Source organism: Aulonocara stuartgranti (assembly GCF_965226115.1).
Source record: "Aulonocara stuartgranti genome assembly, chromosome: 12".
In the NCBI taxonomy this organism is placed as follows: domain Eukaryota; kingdom Metazoa; phylum Chordata; class Actinopteri; order Cichliformes; family Cichlidae; genus Aulonocara; species Aulonocara stuartgranti.
The window spans coordinates 5,094,842-5,112,513 of record NC_138948.1 but is presented as its reverse complement, the minus strand read 5'-3'; the positions used below and the strand labels follow the sequence as shown (position 1 = coordinate 5,112,513).

Genomic DNA, 17,672 nt, shown 5'->3' with positions numbered 1-17,672 from the left:
CACACACACACACACACACACACACACACACACAAAAGCTGGTTTCCAGTTTGTTGTATTTTTTCTCCTTGTAAACGCAGCCTTTTTTCTTTTTTTTGTTCAAACTCGCACAGAATCAGGTCAAATCACAAAAAGGTATGTCACTGTCAGCACGGGCTACAACGAAACACAGACTGGTCCATCACGTCAACCTCACCAGCACAGAAATGCTCGCAGGGTCAGGAAATTTGACACAAAGGTCCGCGCACTTACACAAAGAGATGGAGCTGCTGCAGAAAACCTGCTTTCCGATTACTCCAAACATCCAGAAAAAACAGGACTCAAAGTGTGAAAGTTTCGTTCCAACCAAACAGTACAGAGAAGGAACTGATGCTGCATTCAGGTCACGTTTGGAAAAGTGAAACTCTAAGGCTGGGGATGTTCTGTTTTGCTTATTGTCAGCCGAATGTGGATTTATGTGAAGGGGGAAATGGTTCAGAAGCAGACTAACGCTTGGACGTTTTGATCTTTTCAGTGATAGATGTTGACAGTAAGACAAATAGTGATTATAACACAGCCTTATTGTTTATAAAAATGATTGTTTTTGTCAGATTTGTTCTCTCATTTATATTTATGTAATCAATTACTGACATGTAGGAGACAAAACTATTTTTCACAGAAATAGCATGAAATTTTCAAGGTCCTGTTGTGTAAAGAGGAAGGGAGAAGGCTGCATGCTGCACTGATTGGCTTGGATGATATCACAACAATATGTTGGTTAGCACCATTGCCTCACAGCAACAAGGTCCTGGGTTTGAATCCACTGACCGGCCAGACCCTGTGCCTTCGTGGGCTCTCTACGGGTACTCTGGCTTTCTCCCACTGTTTGCATGTTCAGTTAATTGGTGTCTCTAAATTGGCTGCAGGTGCAACTGTGAGCGTCAATGATTATCCATCTGTTAGCCGACAAACTGGGGACCAGCCCAGGGTGTACCCCGTCTCACCCTCTATGTTAGCTGCGATAGGCTCCAGCGACCCTGATAGATAACCAGAAAAGAATGGATAAAAATCCCAACAGCATGAGGTAAAAAAGAACAGATGCTGCTGTGACTATGCTGAGTTGAGGCCATGGAACACATGAAAATGCCATCAGACGCAGTCTACGAGTGAAATATTCAAATATATGTTGCTAGTTTTGGTTTTAGAAGAAGCTGTGTGTACTATTTTCCTCTAGGAAGTTGAGGCTAAAGAGGGTAAGACTTCAAACTTGAGGTCAGGTCAGCTCACTAATAAAGTGTAAGCGGGTCCTCTGGAAGTTACAAACTGCTTAGATGAAAGAAAAAGTTAAACTTATTCCAAAAGTGGCAAAACTGCAGTTCCTTTATTGGCCACTTGGGGCTGACCCAATTTCACCCGCATAGAAATGCCAGTTTTGTAGCTGTTTTCATTACTAGAAATTGGTCATAAGATCTCAAAGTCTGGTGTGACACGTCGTGTAATCCAGCCTGTGATGTTTGGTTGGAAAAAAAGATTCAGACATGCCAAACAAAGATTTTAAAACATGAAAAACATTTTCATGAAAGTGCAGTTTTTACGTCAGCGCCTGACAAACACGTCTGCTTCAAGTTTCTCGGACAACAGTCTCCACAGGGAAATGGGTCAACACATTTTTTTTTTTTTTCCATAGTGTTCTCCCCTTTTTTTCTTCTAGAAAACAACAGTAAACAAACAAACTGTGAAAAGGCAGAGGACCCGTCTGTTCAACCTTTTTCTGTCTTTACATGTTTTGTTTTGTTTTTTTTGGCACATGTAGGGTCAAGCCTGCCGCCTTTGCTGCTCGCCTGAGAGATGAGCAAAGGGCGGATGTTCACTAAGACATCATTAGAAGGGAATGAGACGTTTGGGTTCACAGTGCTCGACAGGACGCGCCGATCAACAGGCAGAGAGGGCAGAGTGAAAGGGTCGAAGGTCACAGTGTTCAACAGCGAAGGATTTCACGCCACAGCGGTAACAAACAACACCCACGACAGCCGGACGCCGTGCCTCCAGCTCATCATCACCATATTGCTATCACTCTTTTCTTTTTTAACAGGCGTTTCATTCATTTGATCGTTTGTACGTGACCTTCATGCAGATGAAAAAACAAACAAAAAAAGGCAAAACATGGTCGCAGCACAGGCCAGATGATTTGTTGTTGTGGCGATATTAATAACACATCAGGAAAAAGTCCAACCTCAGATTTTAGCGTGTTTCCGATGACTTAATCTTTTTTTTTTTTTTAATTTCCCATTTCCTCCACTTCCCAGAATGCTTTGCAACAGATTTTGATGTTTTCTTTTCACCAGTGTGAAAGAAGACAGACATACTCTGATGTCATTTATTGTATCTAATGGCCAGCAGTGGGCGACGCCTGCAGCTGCAAATAAACTTCTATTACAGAAAATGACCACACTACTCACATGACCTATGACCTCAGGAAACAGTTTCCTCTTAAGTTTATGGTCTCAATTGTTAGATTCAAGTATTAGTGCATATAATATTGTGTAAGTCTTTGGAAACCATGGTCCCCATTAGAGGTGGTTGTCATTCCCTAGCCTATGACGGTGTCTCTTAGTCGCTCAGCTGATTCACCCCCTGCTACTGATGGCTCGTTACAGTGGGTATGTCCATCTTTAGTATACAGTTTATGTTTATCACCTCTGCACCGCTTTGTATTAGATCTGGCAAATGTTCTTGGTTAAGCCACATTAGTCTGGCATCGGTTTAGCTGTGATCAGATGTGTTTCTGCTGTAAGAAACAACTCAGTTTTGTCATTTAGCACCTGCGGAAATGAAGGAAATACCAACCACAAATATTTGAAGCAAGTCACCAAAAATTGCTTGTTAAAAAACCAGCGCTGAGTGTGTTTAAGGTTGGATTTTTACCTTTAAAGAAACAGAGAGCATAAAGAGAAGAGTTTGTTCCCCTGTGTTCAGTCTGGCAGCGTCACCGTCTTTCGCCTGGGCGCCTACGCACGAAACATTCAGGAGCTCTTCTGTACGCTAACAGGAACAGAGAACCTAAAAATCACCCAAAGCTACTTTTTCCCCCCCACATGTGCTGTTAGTTAGAGCCCAGAGAGGAAAGACTCTGCTGCCATCACAGACACGTAAAAAACCACAGATGATACCGCAGCGCTCACCTGGCCCATCATGGCACATTTGGAAACTGATGGTTATGAAAGCCAAGCCGCCATGTTGGAAGCACAGCTAAAACAGAGAGTATCGACTCTACCGGGCAGAGCGGCCCTTTTTACTTATTATTTCTGTAATGCCTCGTGTCCCTCAGACGTTTCTGTGTTCCTACATGGCGGCTGGTGGTCAGGAGGAAGAGAAAAAACAAAAACGTGAGGTGCAGCTCATTATGACGTCTTCAGAAAGATAAGTAGCAGCACCATATCAAAGAGAGAGATGCAAACAAATGTACAAAGAGAAAAGAACAAAGCGTCGAGTCTGTTAACAAAATCTCGTGGTCCGTTTGAAAAGAATATACTGCACAGATGGTGTTAATCGATATATACACTCAGTTTTTTTGTGTCTTGTTCTCAGCTCATGTTTCTGTCCCACTCTGTGGCATCCTTCTCCATGTAGTGGTTACGATTCATTAATTAATAATAATAATAATAATAATAATAAAAAGAAAACAGTGGCATGTGATTCATGGCTGCGCCCACTGGTTTTGACACCACGTCTCTGTTTCAGGCCACGTGACCTTTTATTTTTGTGTATGTGTAACATGGCAGCGTTCAGGAGTTTATAGAGTCCAGATCTCTCCACGCTCGCGTCAGCGTCGCTGGTGTTAAAATGCTGAGGCGGCAGAGAGCGAAACCTTAAAGTGCTGCAGTCCTGCAGGCACTGTCGACATCAGGGACCACCGGGGCAAAAGCGGTGGCGGCGGTGCGCTTGAAACAAAAGCTCCCTGAAAAAGTAGAATCACATTCAGACACCTTTCTGTCCGTTAGTGTTTGCTCCACGCAGGAGGGTGCGAGCATGAAGACCGCAGAGTGATCACACAGGGACGAGGCTCTGCAACATGGTTTAAAAAAAAGCAGGAAAAAAAAAGTGTTTTTGTCGAAGGTGCAGAAACGACTGATCTGACCAACTGATGTTAAGATGTAAACAGCTGTAAACGAAACGTAAAAGGACCGGGAGATCTGATGCTTTTCCATGAGCCGGCTGAAGCAGCCAACACGCCTCGTTTGTTTGTTCCTTTTAACGTCCTCTCAGGGTCCCGACGACGCGACAGTTAAGTGTTAAGGTGCTCCTCTGCTTCCCGAGGTGCGCTTGGTCGTTCCTCCTCTTGCGTGTCCAGTTTTTGTCTGAACAAAAACTCAAGCACCTGAGCAGAAGCTGACGAGTGGAGGCCAGAGAAGGTGATCGAGGAGGAGGAAGAGGGTGAGTGGAGGAGGAGGAGGAGGAGGAGGAGAGAGGAAGTCTCCTCAGAAAATCCCTTTGGCGATTTTCAGTCCCTTCTGTTTCATGCGAGGCAGCGTCGAACTGGCCACGTTCTTGGCCCGCATGGGCCGTGCCAAGCCGCGCTTTTTCAGCACAAAGTCATAGTTGGCAGTGGAGTTCATGGCGTAGAAGACGTTGGCGTTGTCCGGGATCCGGAGCTCTGCAGGACGAGGTCAGAAAGAGAGAAGCAACAAGTGGTGATTAACGAGTTTAAGCAGTGTTATTCTCGGGGGACATGAAAGAAAATCAATTCTTTATCTTTCACCACATGAGAAACTGTAAATATATGCAAGTCAACACATCGGTCATTAAATTCATTTTAAATTAACAACAACTAAGACAAAACACATGTGTACTATTAATTACTCTCATATTTTTATGGAAGTTTTCACTGTGCATCAGGAACTTGTATCATAAAAGCAGCGTAATATTAAATTCACTGTTAAAAACCAATAATGAATACATGAAACAAAGAAATGATCACCTTTGTCCTCAGAGATTTTCTGCATCAGTTCGTAGTCCTCGGTCTTCTCTCGCTCCAGATTGTGTTTGATCATGGCCTTCCTGATCACCGCCGGAGTCTTGTCCTGACTCGTCACCTGAATCGCAGACAGAACATCAACATCTGTTCCTAACTATTAACCATCACTTTACACACAGAGAAAACTCTGACTTCACTGCCTCTTAAAAAGCCTGAAAGCTGTTTTTCTGCCCTCACCAGGATGCTCTTATACATGTTCCCGTTCTCCACGTCCAGGCTGACCCTGATGATGCAGCAGTCGTCCACCTGCTGGTTGTACAACGGCAGCGACAGAGTCGAGTAGTTCGACACAGCCGACACCGAGCGTTTGTGTGAGCGCGAGGCCGACAACGGGGTGGAGGAGGAGACGGAGGAGGAGGAGGCGCTGCTGGAGCCGGAGGCTGAACCAGAGCTCGAGCCCATCCCGGACGTGTCCAGAGACGACAGAGACGTACATTCCCAGAACTGAAAGGTTATCAGAGGGAGAGGTTGGTGGGAGAGGCTGAAAAATGAAGCCAATACTGAAGAAATAAAAACCTCATGCAGTTCCTCTAAAGATCACTTGCGGCTCCAAAAGCAAGTCAGTCCCCATCAATGCTTCATGTTAAAGTTTCCAACTTTACATGAACATGTTTACAGCTACAGTAAGCGATTCTGGTATCTGTAGCTAATTTTCTTCTTAATAATAAGGGGAATTATTATTGGACAATTATTACTGAGCAGGTTTGCAGCTTTCTAAATCGAGTACCCCACCCCACCCCACCCTGTCTGGTTTGCAGACAGTCATCCAAGCCATTTCAGGTTTTCAGTGTGAAATGAACAGAAAAACATAGCAGCCGTTACCGTTGAGGTTGTATCTGCAGCTGGAGCTTCTCTTCCCAGTGCTGAGACAGTTAGTTTCACCGAAGGAGTCGACGTCTGGAGGAGGACAAAGGAAAACAAAACAGAACCAGTCATCGCGCGGCCCCAGACCACTCTGACACGATGACAGCCATTATTTTTCTCCACACAGGACACCTAGATCACGCTCAAATAAACTGAACTTTAGGTGGGAACAAATGTGCTCTGTGAATAATCCCTGTGACTTAAGGACTTAAGCTCCCAGTGTGGCTGTGCGCTGGGAGTTTTTCTAAGTATAACACTGTGGAACTCACGTCTGTTTGTTGTAACTGTGAGTGATCACCAGGGGGCAGCGTGGGCTACTCTTACTCATGTTTGTAGAATTTCAGCAGTGAAGTCAAACCCAGCGTTAAACTACATGTTTATAATTCGTAGCGTTCATATCGTCTTGATTTTGAAGGCTAAACCTTGGTGTAGTCACAATGTCACACGACTTCAGTACAAATGACTACAGGTCCCACCCAGGCCTGGTTTTCTGTTCAGTTTCGGTGTGTTTTGGTCCCTTTTTTGATTTTACTGATTTTCTTTTTTGTGTTTACATTTTTCCATTGTCTAAAGTGTTTCCTTGTCTTTATTTCCTTTTGTTTTGTGTGTGTTTGCCCTTCATTATCTGACTCTCCTTCTGCCCTGTTTTGAATTTCGGTTTTGTTTTCCCCGCTGAAGTTTTCTTGTAGTTTGTAGCAGTTAACATTGTCCAATAAAGGCTCGCCCTTTTGTATTCAGCCTGCTTCCCTGTCCTCCATTTGAGTCCTTCTTTCGAGTTTTATGTTCAAAGCAAAGACTTCAAACATGAGGAAACGTTTCCAGCAGATCCACTGTTGTTTTTTCCCTCCTCACAAACAGCTGCTTAAAAGTGGCTGTCACATGTTTTACATTGTGGCAGAAAATACTATGTGCAGCTTTTTCTACCTTTCTCTCGTGTCCCTCCGGTGAGTCTGACAGGAAGCTGGCGTTCACATCCTCCAGGTCTGATCCGCTCGAGCTGACAGAGGTGACGCTGAGAGCGTCGCCGCTGTCCCCCCCTCCTCCTTGGTACGGCCTGTAGTGCGAGTGGTCGAAGGACTTGGAGTGAGAGCCTGCGGCACTGCTGCAACCGGCCTCCGTCAACTGTCGGCTGCAGATGACACCGTAACAGGAGGGTTATGAAAATAAGACTGGTGGTCAAGTTTAAAACAATGGTATTAACACTGCGACTTACTCGCTCCAGCGCTTCATGATTCCTCCGTTCTTCTTGCCTCGGAGCGTGTTGCTCGCCGACTCTGACAGAGGCTCGATCTCACAGGACAGATTGTAGCTGCGGGAACAGGAGGGAGTCAGGACGGCAAGAGAGAAAATGGGAATTCAAAGACATAAACTCAAGGATGAGATAGGATAACACGGTTAGCACCGATAACACTGAGCTGGGTCATTACACCTGCAGATGTGTAAATTTGGTGGGTTTCACCACTGCTTCCATAAATAATTCTGTCATTTTTAATGGTTTTGTATTATTTTAAACCCCTCACTGCCTCCTCTGAAATGATATTTTCACCATTTTCATCAAAACGCAGATATTTTAATCCTGACGGCAAAACTGAGGACAAACTGAATAACCCACGCTTCATGCTGGCAGCCAGTGCTGTGAATCATTTCATAAACTCCTAAAAATCTTGGAACATGTGAACATTTCATGTGTTCCTGCCAAAACTTGAGGGTTTATATATATATATATATATAAATATATATATTAGTTGTTTTTAAAGCACGGCACCAAGTTTTGTTAAATTCCCCTTTTCACTGTCAGAATTAAAGGATGACTGCAGATATCCAACCACCATCAAAATAACAGCCAGATTTCCTGCTTTCCTCCGGGGTCAGAGACAGAGGGAGGAGCCTGTGATGACTGACCTCTCTGCCTCGCTGTATTTGTCCACGCCGGCGAACCACTCCCTGAAGTGGCTGTCCTGAGTGAAATTGTAGTTGTTGGAGGCCAGCTGGAGCAGTTTGATCTGAGCGATCACCTCAAACTCCTGCAACAAGAGGGCAGAGCCGAAAAAAGGGTTTGACTTTGAGATTTGGACCGCCAGATTATTTTTGATGATGACTTCAAACAAACAAAAAGAAATAATTCACCTTTCTTCTCTTCTCGAAGTTAATCAGACCACCCTGAAAAAGAAGAAAAGAAATTATTAGCAGTGATAGAAAATAAAAAATACAAACCCAGGAAGAGGGTTTAAAATCCAAAAATCATCACAGTAACGACTCCCATCTGACGTCTGACCTCAGTGTAATCCTTCATGGCAGTGTCCATCATCACCAGGTCCGTCAAGAAAGTCCCCAGGTAAGGGATCGTCCCCTGCATCACTCCCTGTTTACGGAACACGTGGAGATGAACATGCATTTAGAGTGCAAGTAACCATTTCTCTAGAACAACGTTATTTAAACCAGTGCTGCAGGAAAAATTTGATTTTCATCAGTAAGTAGTCCTGCAATCTGCAGGAGTTTAGGCTAATCACTGCTTGTTGAAATTTGTAAGAAAACTTCCAGAAAGCTAAATTTGAAGAGCAGCTGCCAATCCCCCATTCAAAATGTGATTGTACTCCTTAAGTGGATTTGATATACAGTACTGGTTGCAGCAGATGTGCCTGTTAGCATAAGAAAAATAAGTAAATGGAGGCTGACTCAGCGCCTGAAGCAGTGCTTTGGTGGAAAAGCATCAAGCAGATAGCATGTGGTCTCACCAGGTCTCTCTGCTGCTGGTGTCTCCTCTGAGCGCGTTTAGGGTTGATTTCTAAAGTTGCAAACTTGGAGGTGCCCTCCTGCAGAATAAACAACACATGATAAGTTTTTCTGGATGCTAAAAATCACAAATGTGCAAAATAGAGGCCAAACACTAAAAATACCCAACCCTCCTTCCACCAAGGCGCAATAAGTGAGTTTTGCTCACTCACTTCTGCAGAAAAACAAACGTCCCCACAACAAACATCCCTGTGCTACATAATTCAACATCAGACACAGTTTATCCCATATTGTCTTCCTTTAAACGACTTCTGAATACACACATTTCTCCTGTAATACAGTTAGATTAATTTTTGTTGTGCGTTTCCCAAAACCACAAAATGACAGATAACACACTAAACAATAAAACATATATAAACTGAAAGAAAAATAATCATTCTGACTGACCCAGATCAAAATGCTCAGTTTTGGTCTTTTCTAAAATATAATGTTAGGCAACTTTGAACATAGCTGTAGTCGAGCTATAACATTTAAGATGCAGGTGTTTCAAATGTGGTCTTCAGTGACATCGCTTTAAAATGAGGCTCTGAAGCGAGGACGTCTCATTCCGCCTCGACTCCTTCTTCCTCATGCCTCGTCTTCGCCTCCTCCGCTCGTATCTCTCGTGGGAGGAACTGAGACCAGGGAGAGGAGTCGAGGACGTGCAATCCAGGAATGAGAAATGACGCACATCTTACAAGCTAACTCAACTCAACTCCAACCTGACACATTCTCCAAGCTTTAGAAACACTATAACTATTTCATTCCTGTCATTAGCGATTTTTAACCAGGAACCTCCCTTCAAGGATGTTTTTCTCCAAAAGCTTTTTAAACTTCATATACTTCGTTTATGTGTTACAGCAGATTAGATCTTTAAAACCTGTTCTGAAATAAAAAATAAAACATCTGCACGACCTCAAAGTAAAAACTGGGAGAAAATCCACCTCCTTGCCGTTCCTTGCGCATTCCTCAGAGTGATGTAATGCCCGGAGGCCTCCGGAGCTTCGTGCAACTCGAGCCAACTGAGTCGAGTCAACGCGGCCTGTCCCGAGCAGATAGACAGAGGCGACGCCCTGAGGTCTGCTTTCACATATTGGAGCCGTTATCTACACCTGCCAAAGGGTTCCTCCCTGTGACGTCAGCAGGGATTCCCTCAGCGGACGCCGCGGGTGTTAACTAACTCAGCATTACATCAGAAAACTTCTCAGGTTAAAAATAGGTGATTGCAATTATTTACAATGATTATGAGCTTTTTCCTAAAAATTGAGCAGTCTTTATGAGCGTGCAAATGTCAGAATGTGACAACTTAAAAACTTGTTGATTGTAAGGACAGCGCTGCAGCATAAGTGCAACTAAGTCCTGTTTCAGTCTAAGTTTCTTGTGCGATAAAAGCCAAACATCCCTACTGCTCTTCAGACCTTCTGTTTACAAGCAGCAGCCACTCAAAAGCGAGTTGGTGTAAAAGGCGGAGGAATTAAAACAGCTTGTTTCAGACAGAGGACGAATGCAAAGCCCCAGTGCAAGAAAAATAATCATTATTTTGACCTGTGAATCATGCAAAGCTTGTGTAGTAAAGTCAAAGAGTAAAGACGAGCAGCGGAAAGCATGTGCAGCCTGTTGATCTGTCATCTCATTTCCTGCTCACTCAAATATCTTGAATTTATGAATCAGCTCCTGCTGACCTTCCACTGAATGCGTCAATACGAGCAAAACACTCTGACGGTGTCAACAGGTCTCTGCATTAAACCCACTATATCGCACTAATGATGACAGCAACCTGTCAGCTGCACAGAGCCCACCCTGGACATCGTATATGGATCCTGTTGTCCAAAAGTAACAGAACAAGGTGCTCTGATGTGCAGGAAGCTTGGCTGCAGCTGTTGTGAGGAAGGATACTGACAGTAAAGGGTCACCTAGCCGTGCATCCTCCCGCCGCCTGCTCAGCTGCCACGTGTTACTGTTATGTAACTCATAAACGGATTTGTCTGCGTATTATTGTGAAGATGGCTTTTCCTTCAGCGGCTAAATACACCACCTCCGTTTTCACTGTGCACCCCCTCAGTGTTATGTTTACATCTGTTGCTGTGACTCACCTTCACCAGCAGCTCTCGGCTCAGGGAGTAATTGTTGTCGTCAGAGAAGATCTCTGACAGCTCGCGGAAGGTTCGGAAACTTTCCCTGTAGGCGGACAAAGAGGTCAGCGCACAACAATCACTCTGCAGAGCCTGCAGGCGGGCACGAAACCTACCGTGACACTTCCTCCCAGGTCCTCTTTAGGCGGTGGATTGCGTTGCACTGCAGGGCGGAGAGGATGGCTCGCAACGAGGAGAAGTTCTTTAGTATTCGACACTCCTGAAAACAGCAATCGTTCAGTCAGAAACAAACCAAAACGGCCGTCAGTCCCAGGAGCACATGAGCTCAGCAAACCAGAAGTCTCACCCGGGCAACTTCTATCCACCTCTCCAGCAGACGGGCTCTCTGGTTGGGCTTCAGTGCCGGGTTGCTCAGGCAGGTGGTGATGACACAGTTGGTGACAGAGTTGAATTGGGCCACGGTGGCTCTGATGGTGGGAGCCAGGTGCTCCTTACCTTTCTTATCCCGCTGAGACCAAATCCCCCCCAGGCAGTGGTAGGGAACCACCTTCTTGAACAGATCCTGAATGGACGCAGAGAAAGAGGGGAGTTAAAATCGATACTTATTTCTAATTTAAAGAGAGGCGGTGCAGATACGATCTTAAGAATCAACACCACCAGGTAACTGTGCTGAAAGGGACAGGAAAGATTCTCACCGCGTCCATGAGCGTGAACTGCTCTGCCACCATGATGGGGTCAAACGACAGGAAACTGAAAGCAGGAAGCTCATCCTCAAAGCCGCTCTCTTCCTGCGTAGCAAAAGGGCAGCCGATGTGTTCCCCTAAAGAGAATAAAAAAATATATATTTTTCACACAGCTGACTCCACCCGAGCTCAACCTTAACACAGCTCCTGCACTTTTTCTGAGCCAACACTTTCTTTGTTCTTTACAGCAACAAATATCTCAGCGTTTGAACTGAAACTGAACATCTAGAGCCACCTGAAATGTGCACAGCCTTCAACTGGTTTATTCTAACACTTCAGGTTTTTATTACTGTGGGACCACCATTCTGATATGTTAAAGGAGTCCCTGCCTGCTCTGGTGTCCCTCTCTTGTCCTGCCTTCATACCATCAGGATCAGGCTCACACTGCTGTCTTCGGTGGAAGTGGGCCAGCAGGTTGCGGGCACGGCGCTCCAGGTCCGAGCCAGGGAAGTGGAGGTGAAGGTAAGCGAGGAGCTGATGTAGACACTCGTAGTTGGGAGGGCTCCAGAAGTCCTCAGAGTACTGGTCCAGCCACGCGCCCAGGATGGACGAAACAGTGCTGAAACACACAGGAAATAAAATATAAGAAAAGAGCCTCCTTAGGAAACCCACAAAGCAACAATATGAAAGTAGAAAAACAAAATTTATAGAAAGACATTCTCACATTTTCAATTTTAAGGTGCGCTTGAGAGAATTATCTACTACAGTATGTTAGTGTTTATCTGAACTGGTGACTCTTATGGTCAGGTTGTTTTTCCATCCTTTGTTATTTCCATTCTTGTGATTCAAACTAAATCTAAACAAATATGGTTTCTGTTACACAAGAGTAAAAAAAAAAAAAAAAAGCCCTGTTTTACTGAATTAATGAGCCATCTTGAAACCCTAAAAGAGCCTCTACTGCTTAAAGCTCGATGTCATTAACATGAATGACCCTCCACTTAGTTTAATACAGCTTTATTTTGGCTTAGATTTGAAACAATGGGACCTTTGAGTAATACAGCCTTCATTCAGGATATAAGGATGACGCAAATAATGCATAATGCATTATCATAAAATGCATTCAGGGTCACTACATGGCTACAAGATGGAGGAGGTGGTTTTTACTCATGAAATCATGTTCCCAGTGCGCGGATTTGAGTATCTGAAGATATCTCATTTATTTAGAAAAAAATTAAAACTGCACAATGTTTCCATGAAGTTTAAAACAACAGCTACCTGAAGTCAATGGGAGCATTTCTCAGAAAACACTGTCTTGACTTTAAGGATTTAACTAAAGCTCTTTTAAAAGAGAATAAGAAAATGAATAAGTTGTTTATTTTTCTGTGATTTATCACATTTTTAGGGCTGCCTGAACCCAAACAGCCCCCTCAGTCTGACAGGTATCCAGCCACGGGGAAGAAAAGGATCCCTTTAAGCCGGGGAGGAGGGGGGTTGAGGCTCGGTGCTGTGAATGTACTCTGTGATTAATGTTGGAAGCTCGACACTGAAGGTCGCAGCACGCTTACTTTCTCAGCTCTGTGCAGTCGTCCTGGGAGACTCTGTGTGCTGTGGCTGCAGGCACATTTTGGAGCTTGGCATACCTAAAAACAGAAAGAAAAAAAACACCAGTTTCATTTTATGAACCAAACTAATGAACAAAACAACCAAAAAAGAAAGAAGCTTCAGTCTGAGTTTTCATGTCAAGGTTTGATGGCTCTCTCTCTCTCTTTTGTTGTTGTCCCTAATAAGCTAAACATTTTAAAAGCACAGGGGCATTAGTAACAGTGTTTTGTAATACTGAGCAATATTTAAAATTATTCTGAACAGAAAAACATGAAACACTCAGAAAATGTCCTGAGGCAAACTTGAACCCACGCCCCTGCAGTAGCCTTCGGCATGTGGGTCACATACGGTGATACTGCTAAACTCATTGAGCCTTACTGTCATCGGCATCTTTTTATTTTTTATTGCAGTTTTATTATTGTATCATATTTATTTTTTACTACATTTTGCTTTGCAGTACAACAATTGTAGCAAAAGCACAGGAGTAGTAAAACTAGTCGTAGTTGTAGACCTCTGACCACTGCGCAGGGTCCATCCACTAAGTGCACGATGGCCGTTTAAAAAAATACAACTTCACAGCACAAACGAACACATTTACTACAAATCTGCTGTGTATGTGCGGTTTTTCCCTTCATCACAACTGCTGGGTGGACATATTTTGTTTTATTGGCTTTTCAGGGGTGTGGTCCTTTTGATTGACAGGTGTCCAGGCGCAGGCGGTTGTCCCGGGCCTTATCTCTGTTAATTCGACTCACTTAACTGAAATATTCAGCTGTGTGTGCTGTTGGTGCCTTTTGGATAATTTTGCATTGAACAGCTGAATTAACCATGATATCACTCGGGGTACCAGGTTCAGCTTTTTTGAGAGAAATTCTAGTAATTTATAAGTCTGTTAATTAATGTTACGTCAGTCCTCTGTATACAGTGTGTAGGCATGATGGGGTTCATTTACAGTGTGATCATTTTGGCACTTTTGGTCCTTTATAATCTTAAGAAATATTCCCTTGTTTCTTGTAATTTGGAGAATTTATTTCTAAGTAAATCTGCTATTTTAATCTTCTGATATACTGAATTTTTTTCTCTGTTTGTTTTATAATAATGGATCTGAGCATGATTATGTGTCACAAAACAAAAATATTCAAGTAAAGTGTCTAAAATTTGTACTTAAACACAACTTCTACCTCAATGTATTCACATTCATTTCTGATTAAGAATTTAAATCAGAAAAGTCTGGAAAAAGCACAAATCTGCTTTTCCACCCGGTGTGTCGTCTGGTGTCACCGTACCTGTTGAGCAGGAGATCGAGCACCTGCTTGGTGGTGGCGAAGGATCGGTAGGTACAGAGGAAGATGGTGACGTAGGTGGAGTCTTTGCCCTTGAACGCCGACACCATGTACTCCACCAGCCTCTCCAGAGTGCCGGCCTTGATGGTCCGCACCTTGCAGGTTTCGTAGAGGCTCAGGGCGGAGTCCGTGTCCACGCCCAGCCATCGCTGCCCTTTGCTGGCCGACTGGTGAAGCTGCACCTTCCTCAGTGTGATGGTGAAGATGGCGTCCTCCTCGGCCTCCTCGCCGATCTCCTGCGTCGAGCTCTGAGAGGCAGACAAGGAAAACAAAACATTTTACTCCAACTGTCGACTTCGTTTGGGTGAAATTTTGTCCCAGGATCCACGGCGGTTTCTTCATGCTGGAACAAGCGCTTCAAATAAGTGTTTAAGGGACCAGATTAGAGGGAGCTGAAGGCTGAGAGGAGCAGCCATCTTTACCGTGCAGAACGTGGAGTTAAAAATGTCCGGCATCTAATTCTGGGACTAAACCCTTTAATTATGACCATCTGTGTGACCTGGCCCTCTCCTTTCTGCTCGGTCCCTCTCTCTGAGTCATACTTCGTGAATCATGTGCGTGCACAAACAAACAATAGCTTGTTACCAAACAGAGCTTGCTGGATAACTGGGTCGACAATACAGGCTGCAGCCTGCATTTACCCAAACGGGGAATTAACACAAGCTGCTTGTTGCCTGAATGAGGGCTCTGTGGGCCGCTGCAGGTCACCACCCACAACAGTTTGTTGTTGTTTTCTCCTCAACATGAAAAACGAAGATGAAACAAACCATGAACTGTGATGCTGACGGGGATCATCATAAAGTAAGGATACGAATTCCACTTCACCTGATGCCTCATCAGCACCGCTCGTGGTTACACAACAGAAACAAAAGTGTTACCTCTGACGGCTTATGAGTAAAATTAGATCTTTAACACTAATTTCCTTGAAAACACCAAACTCTAGCTTAGCTGCCTACAATGCAACATGCACTGGGATAGTTCTTCAGCTGGCCTGCAGTGCTGTTTCCCCATCTAGCTTGCCCAGTTTTAGAGATATCAGCAATAAGGATGTCTGCCTCTTGAATTTAATTGACCTAAATGGACCTTTGGAGGATGACTTAAACATGTAAGCAAAGATCAGCTCCCAAGCAATAAAGATGAGAACATAATTAGATGAGTTCATTTTCAAAATAAGAGCAAGAAGCACTTTTTTCTAGTTTTCTAGAAACTTGATCACGGTTGGATAATTTTTCTAAAATGCTAAATTGAACAACCAAATATACCTGGACTGTCTGTGAGTGGGGAAACACCACTGTAAAATAAACATTAGCTGTTTGAGGGGCCAAGAAAGATGAACATATTAAAACCTAACAGGAAGAGCTACGGCGGTGTGAATCACTATGGAGGAATGGCATGCAGTGCCACAGTCATCTGTCACGGCCACTTATCGTGGATCCTCAGAGAATTAGTCATTCAAGTCCATTTCCAGCATCTCAGCTCGGGGCTGAGAGACGCTCAGCACCGTTTGGAGCTGTAATTAAATGTCAACAAACAGCTAACATTCTCTGAGTAATAATACAAAGACTAAATTGGGAGAAACTGTGATATTTTTCACTATTTTACGTGTATGGAGTGAAACAGTAACAGTTAATGGCCAAAAAACAATGAGCATAACCGTGAGCTGCAGCCCAATCATTTAGTGTTATGTCAGAACCAGCCTACTAACAAACAGATTATGGACAGAAGGCGATGCCATTTCACACACTTGATAACCAACAATGTTTTCATAAACGCAGAAAAAAGACTCAAATCAAACTGGCTTTAACTGGGATATCTAACCTCTGCCCAATAAACAAGAGTCCTGTACACAGAAGGTGACCTTCAGTAACCCTGAAGAGACCCTGACAGCTGAGGGAGGGTGTATGTGACAGATAAAGAGAGGAGACAAACCCCTGGACTGCTGTAAATCCTGCTGGATATAATGGCCGAGGCACAGCTGCAGCTGAGAGGCTCAACAGCAGGAGCGGCTCTTATCAGCCAAACCGCAGAGGCCGCGCCACCATCACCTCCGGCCCGAAAAATGCAGCGCTCAAGGGCAGCTCCTCGCTCTATCGGGCGAATCGATTCCCAGAATAATGCTCCTATTCATGTTCCCGTAAGTGTTGCCGTGCAAACCAAACAGTCCGTGCTAGTAGAAAAATAAGTGAGAGGCTGATGCTCTAAAAAGGGGAGTTCAATGCCATCTCCAAATGGCTTCAACAGAGGAAACTACCAAGTGTGAAACACCACTGTCTATTTCAACATGACTAGAAGCTGAATCTAGACTCAAAATGTCGGTGAAAATGAAATCTTAAAGTTCATTTGAAGGTTTCTCCAGTGAAAACGGACAGAAATGCTCGTCTCAGTGACTCGTCTGGGTCTCAGCTGCACAGCTGATATGTTGAACACCTTGTGAACCATCTCGGAGCTCAGCATGTTTTAAAACTGAGGCTTAAATCTAGAGGTGACTCTGCTTTTGCCATAAGAGATTTAGTCTTCAGTCTGAAAACTGGGGTGTTTTCCTACGAGAGCCATGAAGCAGGTGACAGCGTTTTCAGTTTTCCTCTTAAACTGAAAACAGTTTTACAGTTTGAACATTTGGGCTCGATCACTCTCCTTGTAAATAAAATGAGAAAAAAAGTTTATTTCAAATCAGGTTCAGTTGCAGTTTGACTTAATCAGCATCGTTTACTGATGTAACAGCTCAAAAGCACTGATAAGACATTCAGTGGGGGGTTTCTCATAAAATCTCATAAATCCAGAAGCAGCCCTTTTCGTTTCACTTACATTTATCTTTTCCTCGCATTCCTTCAGCCTGACTCAGTGTTTCATCAATAAAATCAACACCACACCGCGTTTTAAAATCCCTGCTATAAACAATTAATGACACGCCAGACAAAGCAGGGTCACAGTTAGATGTTAATTATAGAAATCACACTGAACCAGAAGCACTGATTACTTTTATTTATAGAATCCAATTTACCCACTGTGGTTAAAAACAAAACTAAACAAACTGCGTCACAGTCATTACAGCAGAGGAAGGGGTTTTGGTTATTTTTAATTTACCGGCAGCTCTCCTGAACATAGCGATGCAAATTTAGTCTCTTAGTGTTTCCACTGAAAACTACAAGATGTTCAAAGTGAATTATACAAATTATTTCTTTTATCCTGATGTGTCACGATGTTCAGGCATAGTCAATTCTGGGAAATAACTTGATGCTTATTAATATGGCATACAGATTTTATAGTTTAAACAGAACCTATTCTGCTTATTTCTCTGAGT

The 17,672-nt window shown here is 43.7% G+C and overlaps 1 protein-coding gene across 9 annotated transcripts in view; it reads right to left on the bottom strand.

The window, feature by feature from the left end:
• Window positions 1-1,518: 1,518 nt before the first annotated feature.
• The window catches only part of LOC309719569 (ral guanine nucleotide dissociation stimulator-like), a 56,941-nt gene continuing 40,787 nt past the window's right edge, over window positions 1,519-17,672 (bottom strand). For 5 of the 9 annotated variants that reach the window (XM_082555742.1, XM_082555738.1, XM_082555743.1 and 2 more), the window contains exons 2-18: window positions 14,315-14,619; window positions 12,992-13,066; window positions 11,816-12,045; window positions 11,439-11,563; window positions 11,090-11,305; window positions 10,899-11,002; window positions 10,744-10,828; window positions 8,614-8,691; window positions 8,154-8,240; window positions 8,006-8,038; window positions 7,781-7,902; window positions 7,092-7,187; window positions 6,803-7,007; window positions 5,837-5,911; window positions 5,192-5,458; window positions 4,958-5,072; window positions 1,519-4,633 (exon numbers count right to left, since the gene is read on the bottom strand). In XM_082555742.1, coding sequence (XP_082411868.1) covers window positions 4,458-4,633; window positions 4,958-5,072; window positions 5,192-5,458; window positions 5,837-5,911; window positions 6,803-7,007; window positions 7,092-7,187; window positions 7,781-7,902; window positions 8,006-8,038; window positions 8,154-8,240; window positions 8,614-8,691; window positions 10,744-10,828; window positions 10,899-11,002; window positions 11,090-11,305; window positions 11,439-11,563; window positions 11,816-12,045; window positions 12,992-13,066; window positions 14,315-14,619 — 2,394 coding nt within the window. In that variant the 3' untranslated portion in view covers window positions 1,519-4,457. The remainder of the gene's footprint in view (window positions 4,634-4,957; window positions 5,073-5,191; window positions 5,459-5,836; window positions 5,912-6,802; window positions 7,008-7,091; window positions 7,188-7,780; window positions 7,903-8,005; window positions 8,039-8,153; window positions 8,241-8,613; window positions 8,692-10,743; window positions 10,829-10,898; window positions 11,003-11,089; window positions 11,306-11,438; window positions 11,564-11,815; window positions 12,046-12,991; window positions 13,067-14,314; window positions 14,620-17,672) is intronic. The other 4 variants (XM_082555740.1, XM_082555741.1, XM_082555736.1 and 1 more) reach the window with 2 other exon arrangements.